At 41.7% G+C, this 17,176-nt stretch overlaps 2 protein-coding genes across 6 annotated transcripts in view; one reads left to right on the plus strand and one right to left on the minus strand.

The window, feature by feature from the left end:
* Nucleotides 1–506: 506 nt before the first annotated feature.
* Nucleotides 507–10,687, plus strand: Coq2 (ubiquinone biosynthesis protein COQ2, mitochondrial). Its single transcript, XM_075689106.1, has 7 exons — nt 507–1,358; nt 1,485–1,651; nt 1,735–1,856; nt 6,255–6,340; nt 6,832–6,965; nt 9,047–9,235; nt 10,479–10,687. Exons 1-7 carry the CDS (start codon nt 1,052–1,054, stop codon nt 10,590–10,592), a joined length of 1,119 nt encoding a protein of 372 aa, XP_075545221.1. The 5' UTR covers nt 507–1,051; the 3' UTR covers nt 10,593–10,687.
* Nucleotides 10,688–11,045: 358 nt separating this feature from the next.
* The window catches only part of LOC142579157 (FHF complex subunit HOOK-interacting protein 1B), a 51,452-nt gene continuing 45,321 nt past the window's right edge, over nt 11,046–17,176 (minus strand). For all 5 annotated transcript variants that reach the window (XM_075689100.1, XM_075689098.1, XM_075689096.1 and 2 more), the window contains one exon: nt 11,046–16,805. In XM_075689100.1, the coding sequence (XP_075545215.1) occupies nt 16,643–16,805 (163 nt within the window). In that variant the 3' untranslated portion in view covers nt 11,046–16,642. The remainder of the gene's footprint in view (nt 16,806–17,176) is intronic.

A 17,176-nucleotide genomic window follows, 5' to 3' on the forward strand; every position in this document is an offset into this window, starting at 1 on the left:
ATGTGGTCGCACCAAGCCTCTTCGTTACAGGAATAATTGAAACTATTACTTTCGGAACAACTCGACAGATATACATAGTCTCGTTTGGCCAGGAGACGCAGCTGTATCGCGCTCGATCAGTACGAGTTTGCGAAAGCGGTCGCGCGTTGTAGCTCACATGCACTTAGCGCGATAGTACATATGCTATATGCACGCTGCCAAGCCATTGCACTTGCAATATATCGAAAGCAATTAATTTTCTGTCATTTCAGTGTATAGAAGAAAAGGAGAAAGAAAGAGAGACGACAGCGAATTCCACCGCTCCAATGCCACAACAAAACAGTATATTTCGTACATGTGAAATGATTGCCAGCACGTCATCTGAGTCAATCAAGCGTATTTGCTCGATTAAATACTGCTTGCGCTCATTGCCGCACGAGCGAAACCAGAACTTGTCTAGCTGCGCTGCCTTCGACCTTAGTCTTGGCAATGGTCTTGGCTTGTTGGTATGACGACAGCAACGCCTTTTAGAGCAAGGCCCCGCGTGCGCCTGCGCCTTGCGCGCCCAGCGCGACCGTCTTCCTCGTTTCTGCAATGCTGCACAGATATGGAAAAGCCTCCCCAGTCAGAGGCGGCTGCAACCTGTCTTTGGTGCTTATCTATTCATGCCCTGCATCGCGGTAATACCGGTAATACGTAACGCTAGCCAAGAGGAAAAGTGACTACACGCGACTACTCGGGACGGCATTCAGCGAGTGTCGCGACTGGAGGTGGCACCGCAGCGTCGCTCGCCCCGCGTGTCCTTCATATTCTGTCTACCTGTGTACACACACAATGCCGAGAGTGGTACTGCAGTGAGCGGAACGGTTCCGCTTGAATCCACGGTATGGGGACCGGACGTTTAGCCCCAAAAGCGTTGTGTCGACGACCTTGTGGTTTCGTTGCTTCGCGCACGTGTTTATGCGTATTCCGTGGCATATGGCTGATGTGAGCTCGTCTCTTATCGTTGCTGTTTTACAAATAACAGTATTTCCTTCCCGTCTGGCTGAGAGTGACTGCTAGCGAATCGATCATGAGTGCCGTGGTGTTTGGGAAGCGGGCCTGCAGGGTTTTTGCGTGTTTTTTGCACGCCCGTGCCTGCTGCTCTCATCTGAAGTCAACGGCCCCTGTGTTGTGTTTAGTTTCCAATCGTGTAAGTTTCACCTCGACGGACCGTTTTGGTGCGAGATGCAAGTCTTCCAGCAGAATAGACGCGCCGCAGTCCTTGGGCGTTCACAAAGCTTTTACCGTTCACCGCACGTTTCCTGAACGACTCGTCCAAGCGGCGCCAGATAGGTTGCGGCCTTACTTACGACTCATGCGCTTGGACAAACCGATCGGTAAGTGAGCAGAAGACGTCGCAAAGCGTTTGGCGTAAATGTACACGAAGAGGCGTAGATCTCGAGTTTTATCTCGCTATTCATGACAAATCCTTCTCTACTCCTAGTCTTGCTTTTCACTTTCAGGAACCTGGCTGGTGATGTTGCCAGGGGCGTGGAGCATTGGTCTAGCAGCTGACCCAGGTTGTCTACCCGATCTTAAGCTTCTAGCTATGTACGCTGCTGGAGCACTGCTGATGAGAGGTGCCGGTTGCACTATAAATGACATGTGGGACCGAGACATAGACAGAAAGGTGCAGATTCACACATAGCCATGATTGTCTTGAACGGTTTAACCTTTCGTCATTGTTTTCTCAGGAATGGTTCTTGCTTGCAGGTGGAGCGAACTAAAAATCGACCTCTTGCAAGTGGTGAACTATCAATGTTCGATGCTCTTGTCTTTACTGGTGGCCAGCTTGCTTTGTCGACGCTCATACTGTTGCAGCTAAACTGGTACACGTATGTAGACCTTTCTGGCTTATTTCTAGTATTTGTCGTATTTATAATGAGAGTTAATACTGTGTTACATCGCACTACTGTTTTTTATTGTGGAACTGTATGGTTGCATATGTTTTAATAATGGCCCCAAATCACCCACCAACACCCATAGAATGTTTCAATGTCTAGAAGACCTACTATGTGGAGGTTAGTTATATCCATTAAACATCCATATCGTCCAGAAATCAAAAATCCATGTGCCATGCACTCGAATATGCCCACCCAATATATGAAGAACATGCCTAGGATGCTGGCGATAGACGGTGAGTACATTAGTGAAACACTTATTTCTTATGGATGCCAATACTGCTCATTTCCTAAATGTATACACATTGCTCTGATGAAAAGGGCTGTTTTAATAAAATCGGGCAGCATGCTCCATTGTTTTCTTATCACAATGTAATACAAGCAACATTTCCCACGTGAGAACCAAAAAAAAAACACCTGCAGAGCCCCTCTCGTGATGAATGTCAATGTTCATGCAAACCCGCCGTGGTTGCTTAGTGGCTATGGTGTTAGGCTGCTAAGCATGTGGTGTTGAGATTGAACCTTGGCCACGGCGGTCAAATTCTATCAGGGCGAAATGCAAAAACATCCGTGTACCTATATTTAGGTGCACGTTAAAGAAACTATAGGTGCACGGTCCAAACTTCCGGAGTCTCCCACTACAGTATGCCTCATAATCGGATCGTGGTTTTGGCACGTAAAAACCCCATAATTAATGTTAATGCAGTTTAGCATTGCAGCACTGTAGTGGCACACCGTGTTGCCAAATGATTCCCTTCTGTGTAGCTGACTTCTTAAATTGTCTGTAGCACACTTCTCGCGCAATGCATGCTCTGGTTTCGTTTCTGTTCACTTTGCACCTTTTGCCATACTGGGCTGCTTTTGGTGCCGACTTTTTTACTTCTTCATAGCTGACTTCAATTTTCTGTTGCCAACCTCTTCAGTTCTTCTCTCTTGTTCCGTTTGTCTATTTGGGCACCTACCCATTTTGGAGGATTGGCCAAGAATGTTCACATGCCTAGTGTCACATGTTACTTAGTTGCTGTGTTGCTCATACACCCAATCTCTCGTACACTCGTACCCAGTGATCTAAAGTTGGCGTGTTGGAGGTTAGAAACGGACATCATAGAGAAAAGTATGTGATAAAGCTAATCGCATTAATAGCAGGTGCGTACACTGAACAACCAGAACACTGCATCAAGGCGACAACAGCACAATTCACCAGTGGCAACCATACATCACAACTCGCCCTATTGAGGATGACTCTGTTGGTGGGGCCCAGATTTGCCTAGTGAACACCTGTGCATTTTGCAGAAAAGCACAACACACTGTATTACTTTTGTCAAAGCTTTGTCTACCCACATGTATTCTGGGATACAACATAAAACTGTGAATTCGAAATTGCAACAGATGCTCAGTTCTGTTCACCAAAATAGCACACTTATCCCTGTGTTCAGAAATGCATCTTAACTTGAAGCTCATGCTTGATCTAAATGATGCCTGGTGAGAATGTGCCCAGGGCACTCATTGCATTTCCTTCAGGGTGACTGACAGGCGTCACATCAATTCAAGCTTCAACTTAAGATGCATTTCTGAATATGGTTTTAAGACTGTCATTACATCACCCACTGAAAAATGGGTGACACTAGGAATAGGAATTATTGTTTTGTTACAGTAACTGCCAGTTTTCATTTTCATGCTGTTGAACACTTGGAACCTTTTTGTCGCAGGCAGAAATAGCCAACAAAACTAGAGGCATTGATGCACTACTTATATTATTTATCAAACTACTAAAGTGATTTTTGGTGTCCAGGTACACATGCTTGAAATGTGCATGCCACATGCACTATAATATTTCAATAACATTGAAATGCTCTATTATGCAGCATGTTTTAGACGTACGGTTACCTAAATCTTGGAATTCTGATGCGAGACTAACCTGTGTAATTGCACTGGGGCATAGACATATGGATCAATCACGTACATCTCGTGGATCTTGGTTTTGGTTTCAGTTTATTATTCCTTAAATACAATGAATTGGTACGATACAATATACAGATGAGGGTCCCAAAGTCAAAGACTGCAACAGGACCCTCGGCTATTGGCTATGCATCATTAATCCTGCATTGTCATTGCTGGACATATAGCGTATGGACTGCGATTCATAAGGTTGTAAACGGAATAGAGCGGCACAAGTACTGTTTGCATATTACACTGTGCACACATTGTAATAGGGTGCCAATATTCATGTGTCAAATTGATGTCGAGACTGAAATTCTGTCTGAGGAAGCATTATTCCGGAAAGGTTATTCCTGCAACGGAAAGGTTATTCCGGAAAGGTTATTCCTGCAACACACAACTAATAGAATTCCAGCACTTCTTATCTAAAACCATTGATAACAATAGTCAGGTAGACGCGGTTTTTATTGATTTTCAAAAAGCTTTCGATATTGTGTCCCATAAGCTCCTAGATGTAAAGCTCTCTGCATTAAATATAAACGAAAACGTTCAAAATTGGATACGAAACTACCTAAACGGAAGAACCCAGTCTGTTGTCCTAAACAACGTTGCATCTTCACCAATAACTGTTTTTTCGGGCGTTCCTCAGGGAAGCGTACTGGGGCCCTTGCTATCTTTAATCTACATAAATGGCATTGTCGAACTAATTACATCACCCATAAAACTATTTGCTGATGACTGTGTGATTTACAGAGAAATTACCACTGAAGATGACATAGATACATTGCAAACAGATTTACATAAGGTAGCGATCTGGTGTAAAAAATGGAACATGAATTTAAATATAAAAAAATGCAGTAGCGTAAGTTTTTCCAGAAAATTATCCAAATTTCAGCACCGATGTAACATCAATGGCACGCTTATCGACATACAGTCGGAATATAAGTATTTAGGAGTCTATTTTACCGAATCACTCACTTGGCATAAACAGATTGACACTGTCATAGCAAAAGCTAGCAGGATGTTACATTTTATTCGCAGAAATTTTAAACAGGCAACACGCGAAGTATAAAGAAACTTTATACTTCTTACATGTTAGAACAATACTTGATTATGCTTGTGTAATATGGGATCCCTATCAAGATTACCTCATTAATAGACTGGAAAAACTACAGAACCAAGCAGCAAGGTTTGTTTGCAATAATTACAGCCCGTACTCTAGCGTTTCCGAAATGAAGGCCACTTTAGGATGGGATCTACTACATATGCGTAGGCAGAAGTTAAGGCTTAAACTATTGCACCGAATATATAATAATCAGACAGGTATTAATCGCTATAACTATCTCCTGGAACCAGATTATATATCCACTCGCTGTGATAACAACAAAAAGATCTCAGCCTATAACTGCAGAACAAACACTTTCTACTACCTTTTTTCCCCAAAACAATTAGACAATGGAACAGTTTATCAAATGATATAGTAAATGTGTCAAATAACGAACTATTCTATTCAATGCTGTGACGGCGCTCTTGTAAAACAAATGTATGTGTTATATATCTTGGAACCTGCTTGTTTCACGTTACTTGTATGCCTTTCTCTAACAGCTATTGTAGTGATTCTGTTTGTCAGTATATCTGTCCGAAAGCTTCTCTGTATTACTGGTTATATTTTGTTCCCCCCTACGTAATGCCTTTATGGCGATGTAGGTACTCTGTAAATAAATAAATAAATAAATAAATAAATACTCCTGAGTAGACAGAAATTGTTACAGTACTGCCTTGTACTGCACCTACTGCCGTGCAGATAATTCAAAATAAAACACTTGTATGCATTTAGGGCCCAGTTTGAAAAAGAGGGATTGTGCAGATACATCTGGCACTGTGCAAGTGAGCAGCCACCAATAGAAAGACCTTCATGTTTTTACATGATGGCCCATGTTCTTTAGGAAGACAGCGGGCAGTACTTGTTGAGCAAGACCAAGATGAGCTTGGTTAATAAAAATAAATAATTCTTGGTGCCACTTTTGGAGACGTCATAATCTAAAAAAAGCTCTGGAAAACTTCCACGGTCACAGAACTTTTCCCGGACAAATGTGGCAACATTCTTGAAAAGGTGAAACATTTTTCGGCACCACATTAGTCCAACACAATTAATTGGATAAGCCCCCTAGCACAATGACTTTAGCGAGCAACAAGTCCCATGCTTTCTTTGGTCAGCCGGGAGCTCATTGCGCATTGGTCGGCCAGGAGGATGTTAAAGTCTGCTATCTTCCACTAGCTTGAAGACGTGTTCAAATGTGCTTCACATTCCTATATCTTGTCACGTGTTCCTTTTTTATACGTGATAATGCCCTTGATTGGGCTATTAAGTGTGGTTTTCCTATATCCTTGCAGCATAGTTCTTGGGGCAAGTTCTGTTACTCTGGTCACATTGTATCCCATCATGAAGAGGGTAACTTATTGGCCACAAGTCATGTTGGGTGAGCATACCTTCTTTTTTTCTAGCAAATCTATTGATTTTGGTGATGGTTTTTATTTATGTAAAATCAATAAACTAATCTTGCAGCCACTGTAGCATAGAACTGCTCACTAAAGACTGTTGCGAGCCTTATTGCATCTCTCCTTAGGCATACCTCCTGATAACACAGTTCACATTTCGACACATTCAATGTAAACATAAATGCAGCATAAAGGGGTGCATTGCAGGGCTAGTTCTCAACAAAGCCAACTGTATAAGTGAGGGAAATTACCTTTTATATCAGTCAAGAATATTGGTAGGTGTTGGTTTTCAAGTTTATTTCAAGATGTTCGTTAACGCATTGCTTTTTATGCTCTGGTGTATGCAACAGTAAGAAAATAGTTAAGAAAATTCCAGTATTGATTCGCAGGAAGCACACATGTAACGGTCATCTGAACTGGTATTTCAAATTCCAGGGTGTGCAAGTAATGCCACACCCTTGCCTTTCGACAGGTCTGACGATCAACTGGGGTGCTCTCATGGGCTGGGCAGCAATTAAAGGTTCGTGTGATTGGTCAGCAGTCCTTCCCCTCTATGCTGCAGCTATGTCTTGGACACTCATCTATGACACAATCTACGCGCATCAGGTGAGTTTTAATGTTCTGGGCTGTAAATAAACACTTGACTACTCATCCTTCATTTTGAAGACATTCTTTTCGTCGCTCGTCAGTCTGAAGCGCCTCCTTTTAGCAACACTGTTTGATGTAGATCCCTCTTCTTTCCAACTTTATCCTCTAGAGGGTTGCAATGTGGGCTTGTTGGTAATGCATCTTCAAGGGGAGTATGGTAGTGCGATTCAAACACTGGACAAGAGAAGACACAAAGGGACACACACAGCGCTCTGGCACCAAAAAAGTTGTTACACATGATTGTGAAGTTTTGTGCATCTAGCTAGTGCATTCTACCAATAATTTATGTCGCTGAAGCTATGAGGATAACGATGTGGCTTCAGAGAAGCTAAAGATTGTGCAACAAGCGGCAGAATGAAAAATTTATAGGCATAATGTAAAGAGATGTGAATGTGGCAGAACGGATCACAAAGCAAACCTACTATGCAGCTGGTAATTTAGTTGAGATTAAGAGGTAATGGGGTTCGGTAGGTCATCTAATGCATAGAGGTGATAGCTGGTGGCTTGTAGAAGAGTAGGTGCCAAGGGAAGGGGAAGCTCAGTCAACGACAGCCGATGTTTAGGTGGTGCAGTGAGATTAGGAAATTTGCAGGCCTAGACAAGCAATTGGAGATAGGCCGGAGAGTCCTTTGTAATGCAGTGGGCACAAATATAGACTGATAATGATGATGCACCTAGCTCATACAGTACATCGAAAATAAAAATTCAGATCCCGCACGCTGCGGTAGCAGATCTAAGTAAAGCTTTCAGTGGTGTTTGCAAGGAACTACAGGTGACTAATTGCATTGTCACTGCAATCTCTAGGTTGTCCAAAGCTATTGGGATATTTCGGATAATGTTGCATGCTTCTGTGGCTACAGCATGGTATTCTGATGTTTGCATGCAAATATCTCGTTGCACCTAGTCGCTTAGTAATGCATGCGCCATTATAAGCTACCACAACCTGCAGTGCCTGTGTTTGGTTTTTGGTGGACTCTAAATGTGGCTATGATTGCCTTTCATGCTTGCTTGATTTTACAGTACTTGTTGCTGTAAACAGGCAGATCTTTTTTTTTTTTTATCTGAACTAGATATATTTTTAATATATCCAGTTCTCTAGTATCTATCTAGTGTTGGTCGGTAGAGGTCGCCAATGCTGTCCAGAAAAATGACATGACAATTTGTCAATCAGTTGTTTCCAAGCTTGCACAAAAATCGCATTGCACTTTGTCAGCCAGCTGCTTATTATTAATTGTATTTGTAATAAACATTTAAGAGCATATTTTACAACTGCACAGATTAAAATCAAGGAATTCTAAAGGCTCATTTATTTGCTAGAAGTCTAGAAAAGAGAAACAGTTGTGTGGCAAGGCATGCATGCAACAAAGCATGTTGGCATGCCATATTATTTTTCTGGAGTGTCTCACTTGTATCTAGGGACACTGAATACGTAGCAGTGTTACGAGATGCCTTGAAGCTGGTGCTAGTGCCATGACTTCCATTACATCGACGTGATACGAGCACATGTTTATGCTGCTTTTGCAACTTAAATATGTACTCTCTGTAATTATGAAGCTGGCCTGCAGCAGTGTGTCATTGTGCGGCATTGTGCTGCCGAGTGTGGAGACGCGCATTTTATTCCCAGCCACAGCAGCTACATTCCAGTAGGGGTGGAATGCACAGTAGGGGTGGAATGCAAAAAACACTTGTGTCCTTGGATTTAGGTGCATGTTAAAGTATTCCAGGTGGTTGAAATTAATCCTAAGTGCCCCACTGCAGCATCTTTTGTGGCCTGTGTACTCGTATTTTGATCTTTGAATTATGAAACTTCATTAATTAGCCAGTCCCCCAGCTTTTTCTATTGACTAAACAGCAGAGGCAGTTTCGCACCCTCTTCTGCGTAGGCTTTTAAAAAAAATTTGGTGCAGCTCCGGGCAGCTGCACGTAACTTTCGTGATCTTGCGTAGTCCATCTGTTTGTGACGCCATTTTACTGCTAATGCATTTTAGCACCCTCGTAAAACAATCTCCCTAGTCTTGCATACATTCTATTTTTTACAGGACAAACATGATGATGCTATTATCGGAATGAAATCTACTGCCCTCAAGTTTGGTGACAAAACAAAGAGATATCTGTGGCTGTTCTCTGCAAGTATGGTTGGCAACCTGGTTTTGGCTGGCATGGCTTCAGGGCAATCCTGGCCTTTTTACCTTGCTACTGCAGCAACGGGAGCGCACCTTGCTCGCCAGGTTCGTCTAACTCTTAGATCATTTACTATTGCAGATAGCAAATTCCTGTTTGTTCACATGCCTGCACACTCTGTTGTGAAAAAAAAAAGTTAACTGCAGTTTTCTGGCACGTACAGGGAAGCACTCCATTGACTACTGGCGTTATTTTTTTCACTACCCTTTACAATAGCATGGTTTATATTTGTACTAGAATGCCAGAGGATGCAGCCAATGAGACAGAAACGCTGGTGATAACATTGTGCGACACTGTGGTCAAGGACAACATGCTGCAAACATCCTTGTGTTGCACACCTCCCTTAATAAGCAATTTATTTCTATGGACATATACAGATTTCCTAAAACAAAACTTGCAATCTACCCTCCTCTCTTCAAAAAACAGCATGCATACGAAAATACCTTCATGACTATCGTGTCAGTGCCAGCAGGTAGGTGGGACATAGTACATTGTTGCAATAACGTGCAATGCAGCTGAATGCAGTTTCTAATATCTATGCCTTCACTAGGACTTCACCATGCTAAAGCTCTCAATATATTGCAAGGTTGTTCTGCTTTACCTGGCTTATGCCTGTTTATCTATATCCCAATCTGCTGGTGTACAAGACAGAAAGCAAGGAAAGGCAGGGAGGTTTATATAGACAGCCAGTTGCCTATTCTGCATGATGGGATGAAGGAGAAGGGCAACTGAACCAATGGTTCTTGCGCACAGAAGACTCTGAAGTGACTACTCCGGTTTGTTGATGCAAAAGGCAACAAGATGGTGCCAGTTCCAAACCAACTTATTTTTCCTTAGTTGTCATAGGTGACCATCCTCCAATCTTTTTTTTTTCCCTCCTGTGTCACCTATAAATCTAGCATAAAATGCAAAATGGTAATTAAGGAGACATGATTAAAGAGCTCCGGAAACGGGCTTAGATGGCAAGTACCCCAGTGACATCAACATGACCTAAAGTGAGATCACTACAGGGACCATATTTGTCACGATCCATTTCATTTTGTTTTTTTGGAATTCGTCATTAGCTACAACTTGGCAAAGACGCTGTTTCACTGCTATTACCACTTGGAGCGATGCATAACAAATACAGGCCCAGATTCCCTTTTGTGTAGTGCTTTCCGATCAAATATTCTTCATTTTAATTTTCTCAATAACAAGCAGACACAACTTTCAGATACATTTCGATCATACTCGTCTGAACGCATATGTAGACTGCCTTGCTGAATTATCGCACACTGTGCCATTTTACAGATCCACACTCTCAACGTGGACGACCCCGGTGACTGCGCAAAGAAATTTGTTTCTAATCGACAGATAGGCTTTCTAGTCTTTCTGGGCATTGTTTGTGGCAACCTGTTCAAGTAAGGGAGAGATGTTTCTAAAGAAGCAACTCAGGATTATCAATAGTGATACTGTATGCTGATGTTGTTATGAAAAAAATAAATTGCTGATTGTTTTCATTGCAAATATTGTTTTTCTCAGAAATCTACTTACCACAGCAGCTGCTATGATTTTTTAAACATGTAAAGTATTGTCATAGAAGTAAAATATGCTGATGTGTTAAAGAAAAGCGATTTCTGGTGACGCATGTTGCTTCAGTATCTGCTTGCTTCAATAGCTTGCAAACACATTGCCATTAAGCTTTACAGCATTGGAGGTGACTTGATGGTTATGTCCTTCTAAAGCTTGATGAAATAAGAGTTGCATGTTGTTTGTCTTAAATGTAGCAGTAAATACTATACCACACCAGAAGCCAATGTTGTGCCTGAAGGCTTGAACTTAGCTGACTGAACAGCATTCAACTGCAGTAAGCAAAGAGACACTGGTGTTCGCATGCCTTTATTAGAGCCATGTGTGAATGAGCAGCTTATCTACAGTTTGCATGCTGCAACAAAATACCCAATGTTGGTGAACCTTGGCACATGGTGCCTTGTGCAAATCCACCCAGAGAAAGGTAATGGTGTGGCCAACTCTAAAAACTGCTAAAGCAACTAGCAAATGTCCGAACCAAGAGGTGGAGCAGGTAAAAACACAGCTGCGGCATCACAATATTTACAGGCGTGCCTACAGCATGTGTGCAAGCACACACATTCTATATGCTCTTACGAAAACAACACAAAGAAAAAAAAACTTGCCTTGGGCTACTTAATGCAACAAATTCTTGAAGGCTATGTACAACAAAGGCTCTTGCAAATAGGATACAGGGATATACTGCTTTGCATACCTTACCAAGTTTGGTAGGTGGGCAGAACCACAGAAGTTGAATTATCATCAGGGGGCATCAATCATGGACAGTGGTTTGATTTTACTTGGTTGAGAATTCTCCTGAGGCTTTTATTATGTTCAAATCATGTTTCCTTTGCATTGCAAGATTTTTTCACATCAGCTCAATTCTTCGGAACTGCTTGATTATCCCATAGTTTTCAGCATGTCAAAGCAATGCACATGCATTTGTGTTTCTAAATCTGGGCGAAGCTCCAACGTGCTCACCGGGAGTAACTCTGAAAGCAGCTAAAGATTCTTTCAAGAGGTTTATCACTGCAGTGTGTTGACTCTGCGCAACTAGCTTCGAAGAGGATAATGTAAGCAAGCACATGAGGATGGTGGAGACTGACTCTACTATGAGCCATGTACTACCCATTATTCTGATGAACTGCCGTACTGATGGTTCTCACAGACAACAGATGTAATTGTTACATAAATCTCCATGACCTGAACCAAGCGGTCAGATAATTTATCAAGCATAGAGGCAACTGGGTGTTTTTATTTCGTGCTGCAGTTCTCGAGTTCTCTTGTTGCCACAAAGAAATGCTGGTTGTGTCTAGACTGCTTGCAGGATTAGGGATCCTCTACACAGAGAAGATATACAATTGCTCTCATGGCAACAGCTGGAAGTTGAGCCACTAGAAAGCTTAAGAAAGCGCAAAGGAAAGAAAAATAAAATTCTGCCAGCAGTGCGATAAGCCAACTTGATCCAACAAAGTACATAAATAGCTCCTAGAAATTAAACTATGAAAAACGACTTCCATAATATGAACAATAAGGGCTTAGAGAAGTGATGCAGAATTTGTCTTGTATATCTCAATAACAACTCATCTTTCAATATATCACAAATTTTTTTAACATTTGGGAATGCAGAGGGAAAATGGGCAATCTAACCTCTATGTACAATAGGCTTGCACATTCTGCATGTCTGCATTTCTGCATGTCTTTTCCATTGCAAACAGAAGTAGCCAACATTATACTGTGAACAGCGTGAAAGACACAAAAAGGCGTGAAGACGCCAGCATCGATTGACTATTGAAGGTTTTGTCATGCACTCTGCAAAACAAAATGTGATAAAAACTCTTAACACAAAAAAGACCTATACGAAAGCAGTTATTGTGGTTGCAGACACCAGCATGGCGCTAGCAGCTGAAAGGCAGGAAATTGGAGCACACAAAGCGTTGTGTACTGTTATCCCCCCTTCCTCCTTGCCACTTTCATGCTGTTCACAGTATGGAACTTAACCAACTAGCCACACTTCTCAGATCATGACAAGCATGAGGATACACACTTACTTCGTTACTTTCATGCACTCCTATGGCAACATATGTAATGACGCCCGACATCCAACCATCACAGCAAAATAACTTGTTGCTCGTGTTTTCACACAAGAAGCTGCTCTGTACAAGTTTCTGAACTACACTGCTTTTCTCTACAAGAAGAGAAATACAGTCCCCAAGTAGTAATAGAACACAGCTATACCACAACAGCTACCACTTAAACAGTATTGTCAACTGTTTGTCATTTATTTAAAACAGAACTTACCATTAAAATATTCTACACTCCAGAACACCTTCAGTGAGCAATTCAACAGGTAAAATGTACTACAAAGCAAATCAAGCAGTAAGAGTGCTTCAGTGGTATGAGACATTCATGCATGAGATGTGCAGTGTTTTAGAATTGTGCAACACTGTGAAGATGGAGAAACAACGTCTGCTAACACCTCCAGTGACAATGTTAAAGGCACAGTTGTGCACAGCACGCTGACTTGTAAATACAGGAAGATTGATAGGCGGCCAAGTTAGCCTTTTCAATGACTGAGTTCAGAACATGGCGTCTTCAAAAGGTCTCCGATCACCTGTGCCCTGTCAACAAAAACCACCTTACACCTGCATATGTCCTAAACTCATCAATCCACTTGGGGCTTTGTTGCCACTTGACCATGCTTACTTTTTCTCAACATCAATTCTGTCACTCTAACAGACAACAGTTATCTTCTCTCTGCATTACATGACCTGCCTAACTCCACATCTTTATCATAATTTCAACCCTACTGTTTCACACTTGGCAAGCAATGGTCCTCAAGCTACTGAAGTAGTGCAGCTGTAGAACTGTATCACTCTGCATGTTTCATGGTGATATGGCTTTTAATCTGCTATGTCTTATTCTGAACTACTATTTCATGCAATACAAGCCCAGAAGATGGAACTAATTGTGTGTTGATTTGACCGACTCATGCGGTTTAACATACTGGAGCTGTGACAGGGCAAGGCAGAGATGAGAACCGGCATGGAATATTTTTAATGCAACCTTGTGCTGAGGTTGTTCTTGCACATATTTCTGCGCCCACCTCACTTCTTTTCCTTCATCTTCAGCCACCACCTAGCGATGACCGCTGCCCTCCTAAATCAACACTGGGGCTACGGGACATCACAGTGGAGGGTTCCGGATTAATTTTGAACACGTGGGATTCTTTAATGTGCACCTAAATCTAAGTATACACAGGGATTTTTCCATTTCATTACCGAGAATAAAACCTGCGACCTTGTGCCTAATGCCATGTCAAATCAGTGTTATACATGTACACAATCAGAATTAGTATACAATCACAGCATTTTCCACTCATTTACTTCCAGTATGTGTTGCACTATATTTTGGTCATAAATGCAGGCAGTGCACTGTGTTGTCTGTACAAAGAGCTCAGTCATAACAATGAGTCCTTCCACTTGTTTTAAAATGAAGAGAGCCATATATTTTATGTCTTTTACACAATAATTTCTTACTAATTGTAGCTGCAACCTATAAAGGTGATTTCATGCCAAATTACACACCATGGCTATGTTTCTGGCTTTCATGTGGCATGCACAACTTTTTTTTAATTTATGTATGCAGGCGGCGTGAAAAGTCGTTTTAACCTTCACGATGTTGTTGCCTGCCATGTGTAAAACACAGCGCAGAATTTACACCTGTTTTCTCTCCAATTGATACCGATGTCCTCCCGCATTTTAAAGTTGCACCTGTCATTTCTCGTTCTGTCAAACACTCCTTAAGTCTCTTCTCAAGCTTCTTGGCTATTCTCCCAAGTTTCAGCCCGGCAGGTTTAGAACAGTACAATACACTGATTGCATACTTCTCTCTTCCAGCTGATGCCCTTCTTTAATTTGACATGCCAGACCAGCTTTGTTCATTCTTTCAGCTGGCCTGCCAATAAATATTAAATAACTATGTAAGCTCCAATGTGGTGTGATAATGTGTCACATGCTGCAACACCAATGTTGCTCGCTTACATGACATGTCCATTTAAGAGTAATTGGTGCTTATTTGCAAAATGGAGCAGAAACAGGGCAACAGTTAGCAACACAGATGTTAAGGTAGAGGCTTGCCACTAATAGAAAAAATAAATGTAATCAGTATTAACCATAACTTAAACTAGTAGTTACTAAAACTTAAGTTGTAAAGTGGTTGCTCCTAACGGTCTGGCAAATACACCTAACCATGAAATCCAGCTGCAATGGTGGAATTTGTATATTTGCCATGTTCTGTTCTTCTCTCTCTCTTTTCTTTAGAAGCAAGAATGTGCAGCTTATGTAGTTCCTGTTGCCTAGCAAAGGCAAATACATTTTCAGTAGCCTACATGCAAAAGAGCATTTCTGGTAATGATTTGTGACATCCATGTTCCGAAATGATGTAAAATAAGTGGCCTTGCAAACAGGGCCCAGACTTTGTAATGTTTCTTTTCTTTATCCATTCTTTTGACCTTTCATCATTGTCTTTCACCAATGCCATGCTGGGTTTGGCCAGTTCGCATGGCATATAAGGAAAGGATAAGATTGAAGGAAAGGAATTATTATGGCCCTTGGACAATACATTTACATACATTAAAACATTAATGGTAGGTTCAGTTCAGAAAATGCAGCTCAGCTTGAACACTTGTCTCACCAAATTGAGCATTGCTACACTTAATGACTGGCACTTTTATAACCAGCTACTCACATATTTCATTTGTCTGGCACAAGCATTCTAATGCTTTGCAGTTCATGTAACCCTGAAATTCAAAGTGTGACAGTGCTGCTAAAAAAAGTACATAAGGGGCCAAGGATTCTTGGCATGCAATCAGCACCTTGAAACATTAAAACATTTGAACATTACTGAGATCTTGGCCCTTGAAACATTGACTGCATAGAGAAAAAGAAAGAAGGGGGGACAGTAAAGACACATAGGAAGAAATTCTAGTGCATTATGGGCAGTTTACGTGATGTAATAGTAATATGTAGTTTGTTGATTAAAAGAGTGCTAGTAAAACCCAACTATGAGAGGAGTCCTTAAATACAAGCAGCTGTGTCCTAAGCTTTGAAAGCAAACGGTAAGAAAAAAAAATGGACATAAACCTTGTCTTCAACACTAGAAAACTGAAGCTGCACAGGAAAATATAACTCATTTGTGCATGCCCGTTGCTTCAGAACTGACAGTAAAATGATGACGGTGGCAACAGTGGTGGTATTACATAACCAGAAGGTGCTGGAACACTGAGGACAGCAGCAGTGCTAACTTCTGCACAAGTTTTCAAAGCTACATTGAAACACAAACTGCAAGCTTTGCTGTTGGGAAGGACAACAAACAGGTCAACAACATTGCACCTTTTCCCCTACATCATTATGCAGGTCACTATGGCTTCCACCAGCAGGCCTAAAGCTTGCAGTTCCCTGCATCTTTCCTGCAACACAGTAAATTTACACTTATCTTTTGCACTGTCTTCTTCACCTTGCCAACCCGTGTGTGCAGGAACAACAAAGCTCTTAAAGCCCTGCTGACGAAATGAAGGCTCCTAACATTTCAGACTTGCCAGTGGAATGCCAAAGTGGCTAGCACTGCCATTGTCCCATTCAGATCTTCTGGGGGCTCTCTGAAGATGTGATGCACACCAAACAGCATAGAAATTAAAAACCACAGAACCCAGACACTCACTCATCAAAGAGGCTCTTCACTATAAAATACTCTATCTATACAGACCTAGCTAGCATCAGTATGGTACAGAAAGCTTGCACATACATGCAACAGAGCTTGTGTAAACACTATACAAAGAATCTCAGTGCTGGTTCATTGTGGAGGAATCCACCCCAATGACAATGGGTATGTCTTGTCACATGATGTCATGATGCAAGCTGCTGGATGGCGTGCTCTTGGCTGATGGCAGCGAGCTCCTTCAGGAACTCCTCCAGCACCACAGCTGCCAACACTGCATTCTGAGTTTTGATGGACTCCAGTCTGGTACCTTCTTCTGTGAACTCGCTCGGGTATGGCCTTGCTATGAACCTGAGAGGGCACAGGAAATATTGTGTACTACTTTCCTGCAGAGTTTACTTCCAAACATAGTACGTAATTTAGTTGAACACTGTGTTATAACGACGCCTCATCTGAGCAGAAAATATCTTTGTTACATACCACATTTGTTATAAGCATACACGCTTATATTTGCAAAAAAAAATATCACACTCGGGTCAATGCAAAAGAAATGCAAGCATATGCGATTCTATGTGGTCAAGCATACGCATACACAAAGCATACGCGGCCAGCACGTTGACTAGCAATTGTCCAATACTTGGCACCTGCAAAATGCTAAATTGCAAACTTGCGTTGCATTGTCGTCAATATGTGACTATGCAATTGGTGCAGTTACACAAGAT

The sequence above is a fragment of the Dermacentor variabilis genome, chromosome 4 (genome assembly GCF_050947875.1).
Source record: "Dermacentor variabilis isolate Ectoservices chromosome 4, ASM5094787v1, whole genome shotgun sequence".
Lineage (NCBI taxonomy): Eukaryota > Metazoa > Arthropoda > Arachnida > Ixodida > Ixodidae > Dermacentor > Dermacentor variabilis.